Here is a 9,511-nt window from a genome sequence, read left to right on the forward strand (position 1 = left end):
GCATATGAATAGCACAAATAGGTCATTCTATGCAGAGAAAATGGAAGACTCCAGGGATCTGAAGCAATAACATAAAGGGAAGAAAAGAAGACTTAGACATGCTTTATATGATCAGTTTTGTTTTGTTTTTTTAACAGAAGATTTTGTATGAGTCAAACTTCAGACCGAATAATCATAGTTATCAAGGTAAAGATACAAAAGTAACACCTTCGAGTCTGATACTCTGAGTTGTAAACTAAGACACGTGTTTGCAGCTTTGATGTTAACTACTTATGATAAACAGGGAAAGAAATAGCTTCATGAGATATAAAAAAGCTGTTATAATTTAGGATTCAATAAAGCTAGTTGAAGTAGTGCCGCAAATGGCACACATACATACAAAAATACAGTACCTGTGAGCGTATGGGAGCGCAGTGGCTCTGTAGGATAAGCACTGCATTGGTAACAACAAGGTGGGTGGTTCAAGCCTAACAGCCACACCACAGGAAAAAGACAAGGTTTGTGCTCCCACAAAGACTTACAGCATCAGAAGCACTATACAGGTTTGCAATGAGTCCGTATTGACTTGATGGCATGAACAACAGTACACAAGCCTATGAGTCTAAATAAACATTTCTACTTACAGAAAGCAAGGCATTTTCTCCTCTATAACTCAGTAAAATAATTTTATAGTCTTGTTTCTAGTAACAAACTTCCCAGGGTAGCAAAGATAGCATGACGACAGTAAATTTGCAGGTAGATGGATCAGAAGAGCACAGAGGAAACAGAAATACTGGTTGGAGATTCCCATGCCCTACCTGCATCTGTTGTTTGAGTTCCCTGGCCATGGTATTATCCTGAAGCGCATTCTCCCGCTGAGACGCATCTGCAAGCACATTAACTGTGGCTTCTGCTTCTTGTATCCACTTGAGAAAGTTCTCCAGGTCCCTCTTGGAGGCCTGCACAGTCCTCAAGTCAGCTTCCAAGGCACTCTGTTTGTCAGCAATGCTGAAAGAAATAACACGACAGGCACGCCTCCATCACTACAGTGTAACATTCCACATCATGTACACTGAAATAAAAAAAAATCAACAACAGACATAAAGGCACTTCTATTCATTTAAGTCACCTAAGATAGCTAGGAGATTTATTTATGTGTGTGCCTTGAGTATCCCTTGATGGAGAAGCGATGTGAATTGTAAGTGGTGCAAACACTTAAAGTGCTAGACTGCTACCCAGAAGGTTGGAGGTTGGAGATCACCTAGCGGTACCTTGAAAGAAAGGCCTGGTGATGTACTTCAGACACTGAAAATCCTATGTAGCACAGTTCTACTCTAACACATGAACTGGATTTGATTCAAATGCAGAAAGAAATGTAAATTATGAAAAGAGCTGGAAAGGGAAGGAGATTTAAATATTAACAGCACTGACATCAATATTACAAAAATATTTATGATTACATACTATAAATCATAATTATATGTTAGGCTATTCCCTGTATATTTTATTCCAAAACCTAAGTGTGATGCCTGAAACTCAACTAGCAGTACCTATAAATATGTATAAAATGAGTAAGTAAATGGATTCCACAAAGAATTAAATTGGAAGAAATATGTAAGATAAAATAACAAAAATTTAAAGGACATATTTTATGTTACCTTTAAACAATTCAGATCACTATAGGTTGGTTCTTTAAGGTCACTAAATAATAGTATGCTTGGAATATAATCAAGCTTTTTATAAATCCTTTATTAAATCTACAGCAATTTTAGCTCTTTTTAACAAAGAACTCTCATAGAGTTACCTAATTTAAGAAACAACACACACTTGTTAATATTTAGGTCTAAAATAAAAACAGTAAGAAAGATGTACCAGTAATCCTGTTCTGGTTGTTAGGTGCCATTGAGTCGGTATCAACTCATAGCAACCCTATGCACAACAGAATGAAACACTGCCCGATCCTGGGCCAACCTCACAATTGTTGCCACGCTTGAGCCCACTGATGCTGCCACGTTGCAAATTCATCTTGCTGGGGTCTTCCTCTTTTTTTGTCTCTGACCCTCCACCTTACCAAACTTGATATCCCTCTCCAGTGACTGGTCCCTCCTGATATTATGTCTGAAGAATGAGAGATGAAGTCTGGCCATCCTGGCCTCCAAGGAGCACTCTGGCTGCACTTCTTCCAACACAGATCTGTTTGTTCTTTTGGCAGCCCGTGGTAATTTCCATCTTCTCCTCCAACACCATAATTTAAAAGCATCAGTTCTTCTACGATCTTCCGTGTTCACTGTCCAACTTTTGTATGCATATGTGATTACTGAAAACACCATGGCTTGCATCATGCACACCGTAGGCCTCAAACGGACATCTTTTCTCTTCAACACTTTAAAAAGGTCTTATTGCCTAATGCAACACGTCGTTGACAATTACCAATTTTCCTAGATAAATACTTAGTATAGTCCATATTCCAATTATTATAATGGATGTTTACAGCTGTTTCTCTTCATTTTGAGTTGTGCCCTATCAGCAAATGAAGGTCCCGAGGGCTTTACTCCCACAGGCTTTATTCCACTCGCATCCTCACGGTCAACTCTACTATGAGGAGGCAGCTCTTCCCCAGTTGCCTTTTGAGTGCCTTCCAACCTGAGGGGCTCATTTTCAGGCCCTGTATCTGACAGTGTTTCTCTGCTATTCATAAGGTTTTCAGTGACTAAATATTTGGAAGTAGTTCGTCTCTCCTTCTTCCTAGTCTGTCTTCGTCTGGAAGCTCATCTGAAACCTATTCATTATGGATGACCCTACTGGTATTTAAAATACCCATGGCATAGCTTCCAGAATCACAGCAACTCACAAGCCACCACAGTACAACAAATGAACAGATGAGTGATAGACCTTTAATCCTATACCTACCTATTTAAACCCAAGAGAACTGAAACCATATGCTCCCATAAAATCCTGTATACAAATGCTCACAGCATCATTACTCATGATAACTAAAAAGTGGATATGAGCCTTCATGAATAGTTACACTATTAACAGTTACACTGATCATGGGATTCTGTGCAACCATAAAATCAGCGAAGTTTTGACACATACCACAACATGAACGAACTTTGTGAATATTATGCTAAGTTAAAGAAGACAGCCACAAAAGACTGTTACATGAAATATCGAGAGAAAGCTAATCCACAGAGATCAAAAATAAATTTCAGTTGCCAGAGGCTGGGATTGGTGAAGAATACAGTGTTATTTGCTAATGGGTATAGGCTTTCTTTCTAGAGTGATGAAAAACGTTCTGAAATTGAGAGTTATGGTGGCTGTATCACTCTATAACTATACTAGAAACCATTGAATCATGTACTTCCAAAGGTTGAACTTTATGGTATGTGAATTATATGAAAATGATCAGTATGCATGATATGACCTAATTGATGTATGCCTTCTCTGCACACTCATCACTGCATCCATTTATCTGTCTGCCTGTCCTATCTCTATATGTACATAATGGAACAAATGTCTGTAAGACTGGTAGTATTAAAACAGCTATTTATGAGTGGTAGGATTTATAATGATTTATGGATTCCTGGTGTGGCACTGTAGGATAAGCACTGGACTGCGAATCACAAGGAAGGTCAGTAGTTCAAATCCACCAACGGCTCCTCAGAAACCCTGTAAAGGGTCGCTAATGGTCAGAACCAACTCAACGGCACATAACAACAATATTTCGTATATTTTTCTGTGAAAATAGTACTTTTCTGTACTTTTAAAATGTATAATGAGCAAGTACCATTTTTATAAACCAATAAACACATTCTTTAAAAAACACATGAGTAAAAGATTTCAACAGACACTTCATCATAGAAGATGTACAGATGGCTAGTAAGCATATGAGAAGATACTCAACATTATTGTTCGTTAAGGAAATGTAAATTAAAATGATAATGAGGTATGAGAATATATTGTTGATGTTGTTGAGTGCTGTCCAGTTGGTTCCAAGTCATAGGGACCTTGTACTGGGTTTGTGAGGTGCAGCTGAAGGGTTAGAACCACCATCCTTGTGGTTAGCAGTCCAGTGCTTATTCCACAGCACCACACCAGGAAGTCATCACTACATATTTGAGTGGATTTAACAAAATGACTACATCAAGTGCAAATGAGGATGGAGAGCAAATAAAGCTCTTGTATATTGCAGGTAGGTATGGAAAATGGCAGTCACTCTGAAAAATGATTTGGCAATCTGTTATAAGTTACGCTTGCTTACGAGACGGCTGAGCAATAGCAACGTACGTCATTACTCAAGACAAATTAAAGCATAAATCTGTACTCAAATGTTTATGGAAGGTTGATTTGTAAAGGCCAAAAGCTGGAAACAACCTAAATGATGTCAACCGGTAAACAAATAAAGAAACAGTGGTATATGCATACAATGGAATACTACTCAAAAATACAATAAACAAACCGACAGATGTAACAACACAGATGGGGTCTCAAAAGCACACTGCTAAGTGAAAAAAGCCAGACACAAAACACTCCATACTATGAATCCATGTATTCAACACTCTGGAACGTCATCGGCCTCATACCATCTTTTACATCAAAAATAAAAACATAAATAACCCACCAATTCAAATTACATAGCTTGAAATTCAATGTCCTCCATAATCTATCACCAATTTACTTTTTTAACTGTGCTGGTCAAAATGGCGTTGCTCCTTTTTCTCTAAAACATACTTATTGCAATGTGTTGCTTTACTTATACACACACACACACACACACACACACATACACACAAACACACAATGTCCTTCCTATCATTTCGAATGATCAAAACCCTACCCAGCCTTTATTGGTTCAGAACTGCCATTTCCAGAACATCTCCCAATTTGATTTCCATGCTTTTGAGTCCAAAAAAGTTCAGTAATACTTTTTATAAAGAAATCAATCACATGTCTCCTTAAAAAGCCCTTGGACGCTGATTATATTTCATTCATAAATTTTCATTCATCATATAGGCTTTTTGCAAGTCCACCTTGTCTGTAAGTTTTCTATAGGCAAAGAACAATTCTTGTATCCTCACAGTTCTTATGACAATATTATAATCATTTTTTTAGAATGCTGACAATCTACACATAATTGTTATTGTTGTTGTTAACTGCCGTTGAGTCAATTCCAACCCATAGCGACCCTGTATGGGGTTTCCAAGGAGTGACTGATGAGCTTGAACCACCAACCTTGCAATTCAAATACTTTGCAGTCTGGCGCATTAACCGACAGTGCTACACATGATATACCTTAGTAATTCCCTCCTGCATACCATTTTTCAAGAAGCTATTATGAAATAGCTCCCATAAAACTCAGTGTGTAAATCAAGAAAGAAGAAGGTATGAGACACATAAAAACAAAAGCCCCAACACAAGGGAGAAGCACAAGGACCTCTGCTACTGGGGCCAGGAGACCTCAGACAAGAGTGAAGAACTGAGGCTAGAGCAGATGAGAGCTGTTCCCGTTATGCCGTCTGCCATGCGTTCTGGCTTTCAGAGGACAAAACTCACAAATAACCCACTCTGAAAAAATGAGAAAATAACAAAACTCATGGGATTCAGAAAATAGGAACTCACACTAGGAAAAAGGCAAAGAAAATACCGAAAAGGATGACCATGCAGGAGGTCTAGAAAGCAGGTCTCTAGAAGCGAATTTCTTCAGGGGGAAAATATTCGGAGTGACAGCTTGCTGAGAGTGGCTGATTCTGTTGAAAATTAGACTGTCAGGCCATTGGAAAAGGTGGGAGGAATTAGTAATAGGTACAAGGAAAATCGAGCATTAAACAAACATGGCAGTTATTAATTACAACTAAAACAAAGAGGAAACCTCAGTGCTAGGTTGTTAATAATGTTTGCATAGGCGTAGTAAAGGCAACAATGAATATATGTATAAAAAGTTAAAGATGAGGAAAGGGGCAAGAGGAGGGAGCATAAGAAAATTATATATGAATTGACCAAAATAGGATGTTAATATCGATGAACTGAAAGAGACCAGAATATGAAAATGTACAAATGTAGAAATGTAGAAACAGTAATAACCTCAAGGGAAAAAGCAGAGAGAAAACTATTGTATTTTGTTAGAAACCCTGTCAGGACTTTAACAAGTTTTTTTTAATTATATACATACATTTTTCAAACTCATTTCTAAACTTAAGAAAATTTCCAATAGAGTTTAGATAGTTGTCAGTATTTTATATTTCCCCTGAACCCTTCCATAATTTTTTATTTTTAAATATCAAGACAATACATATGAACAGTACCAAATAAAAGCTATGCCTAAAAACTACTGAGAGCAAAGTGTTAAAAAATAAAGAACACATATGCACAATTAATCAACCATGAACAGACAACTCTTATTTAAGAACGCTCAACATATAAAATTCAGTAATTATAAAATTTAGCAAAGTCAATGGTTTCATTTTACATATCCATATTTTTACATAAATAACGTGTAACACAAGATTTCACATACCACTCAACCAAGAGTGTTACTTACATAAGTTTACTTATACCATTGTTGTTTTACCCACTGATACCTTCAATCCTTTTCTTCGTGTGTGTGTGTGTGTGTGTGTGTGAGTGTGAGTGTGAGTGTGTGTGGAATGTGAAGTCTTTGTCTTGGTGCTTGTGGACATGAGAGTTGGGCTCCCAGCAGCAAACCCTGGCCAGCCTTCACTGGAGTTTCCATAGCAGCCCATCTCCCAGCAGGGTATCCTCTCTGCTCTGCTAACTGCTCTCTCCAACACAGGAGGATATCACTTCTTCCACTCTAAAAACATCCCTCACCAGGGCGACCAGCCCCAGCCCAGGAAGTGTGGGCCTACACACCCCAGGCCAAGAGGTAAGTGGCCTCAGCTGCACACATTCTGCCCCATTTAACAGTCCTGCCCATGTGGACACCTTGGGACACGTATGACAGCCTAGAGCACAGAGGGGTCCTGTGTCTCTCGTTCACACAAAATGGGTCCAGCTGGTCACCACGGCAGTGCATCACCCTGCCACCTGGCTCCAAGTGGGACTGGTACAGGCACAGTGGGGACACACAGGAGCCACTGGACAAGGGTCCCCACCCACTGAGGTAACAGTCCCTCAGAGCTCTCAGGTCCAGCTACGAACTGCTCCAGATCAAGTGCACTTTGAACTGTTTATTTTCCAATTATAGTTTACACCTTTATTACATTAACACACTCCAAAGTTCATTTTGCAATGATTATATGAAGCTGAAATTCACTTCGGAAAAAATCACAAGATGCTGCCAGAACTTTTTAACATAAATCTCATCATTTCCACTCACTATCTGTGTCTGTACATTATTTACAAGGACGTGCTATTTGTGGAGAGAAAAATAATTTAAAATATATATACATATATAGTAATCAGTTCCTTAATTTTAAATAATAGTCATATGCACATGATAGATTATATGGCAATGTACTGTTAAAAACTGATATTCATAAAACAAGTCTATTAAACCCTGAGAAAGCCCAGACTAGGGGAGAGAAAAAAACAAAATAGCCTCCTACTGCCATCAAATCGATTCCAACTCATCATAACCTCATGTGTTACAGAGAGGAATGCCACCTATAATCCTAATGGAAGCAATTTGCCAAGTCTGTCTTCCACAAGTCACTGGCTGGGTTCAAACTGGCAACCTTTAGGTTAGCAGTCAAACTAAAATGACTTGCACTGCCACTATCCATGTAGCTCAGACTAGAGGGAAAGATGCAAATGTCTAGTAAATATAAGGGTGAAGGTAGCAGAGCCTGTATACAAGGAAGAAATGTATGGACACAGCAAAGATAAAGGGCTAGGCTAGCAAAGGAGGTAGGAACCCTAAAGTGATACTTCAAAGGTAAAGTGGGCTAACAGCAGAAGGAACATGTAGCCTGTGCCCCACACTGTAAGGTAATACCCAGGGTGTTCTTTGATACCAGCAGAACACTTCAAATCCAAAGACTAGGCTATTTCTTGTGGAAGGCTATATCTCAAATGTTATACATGCCATCAGTAGGAAAAGAGAGTCTGCTTTAAAAACTAATTTTGTAGGAAACTTCACCAGAAGACATTTGGACAATGTATGAGATACCGATTATTCATTTTGTAGCAAAAGAATATGGGTTTTGGATCAAGGGAGGGCAAGGCCTACGCGGACTAGCTATGAACGCAGGAGCACATTGCCTTTGCTCTCCAACCACCACTTCCATCATCCTTAAACCTCCTTCTCATCTTAGCACACCAAGTGTTCCATGACCTGACTCATGCTCACCACTCCCCAAACCACCCATTACTCTAAGTCTCATATCCTTTTTACAAAAATGAACTCATTCAGAATCCTCAAAGAGGTTGCTATCTTTTCCAAAGATTTCACGTCCAAAGATTTCTTGATTGCTTTACCTTAAATATCCCTCCTCCATCCCAACCCCTGGTATTCTTTTCTTTCCCACATGATTAACTTCTGTTTACCCTCCAGGATTTGGTGCTCTTATCTTCTAGACCTATGATTCTGAATGGCTCCTATATGGATCTAGTTAAGTTCCTTATGTACTTATTAGTTTTACTATGTAAAAATACATGTAGGTGCCACATTTTGCTTATCCTTTTAGCTGTTGAAGGATACTTACTTTGTTTCCATCTTTTGGCTGATATAAATAATGATGTAGTGAATATTAGTATATATGTATTTGCTTACATGTTTTCTTCCAAGTGTCTCGAGTGGAACTAGAAATGTTAATTGCTGGGTCATATGGCAAATCTGTATTTAACTTTTTGAGGGATTTCCAGATTCGTTTCCATATCCACTGCACCACTGTACATTCCCATCAATACAGCACTGGATGAGGATTTCAGTTTCTACACAACCTCACCAATGCTTGTTCTTATTATTTTTTTGTTAATACTAATTATTGTTGCAGTGATGCACTTGATAGATGTAGTGACTGTAACAGGGGCCTGGGCATGGAATGGATTGTGAGGAGGGTGCAGGGTGGCGCAGTGTTTCGTTCTGTTTTACATAGGGTTGCTATGAGTCAGAACCAAAACAATGACACCTGACAACAATTTAGGGTGGAGAGTTGCTGGTTGTGCAAATCATTAACACTGTCCACTGCTAACTGAAAGGGTAGGCATTTGAGTCCACCCAAAACTGTCTTGGAATAAAGACGCGGTGATCTTCCTCTGAAAGATCAGCCATTGAAAACCTTCTGAAGCACAATTCTACTCTGACACAGAGGTCCGTTAAAAACTACATTATCTCATGTGGAACCTCGGCTACTTAAGACAGAGACATTGCCATGCTACAATGAGTCTCGATGACTGGTAAGACTGAGGAATTCGCACTGACCACCTAAGACAGGCAGCGTCCCTTAAACAATCAATAAAAAAGGAGGACTCAGATGCAGACAGCACAGATCCGGTCAGGAGGCCAAGCCCCTGTGGGCCCAAAAGTTGTTGACCATCCAAACCATAGGCTCTGAGGATCAGACTCTAGCCA

General features: G+C 39.0%; 1 protein-coding gene across 1 annotated transcript in view; it reads right to left on the bottom strand.

Moving 5' to 3' along the window:
- UTRN (utrophin) overlaps positions 1 to 9,511 on the bottom strand; it is a 574,637-nt gene that overhangs the window by 353,509 nt on the left and 211,617 nt on the right. Inside the window, 1 exon segment of the mRNA XM_006834702.1 lies at positions 798 to 987. Within this exon segment, the coding sequence (XP_006834765.1) occupies positions 798 to 987 (190 nt within the window).

Source organism: Chrysochloris asiatica, unplaced genomic scaffold, assembly GCF_000296735.1.
Source record: "Chrysochloris asiatica unplaced genomic scaffold, ChrAsi1.0 scaffold00013, whole genome shotgun sequence".
Classification (NCBI taxonomy): domain Eukaryota; kingdom Metazoa; phylum Chordata; class Mammalia; order Afrosoricida; family Chrysochloridae; genus Chrysochloris; species Chrysochloris asiatica.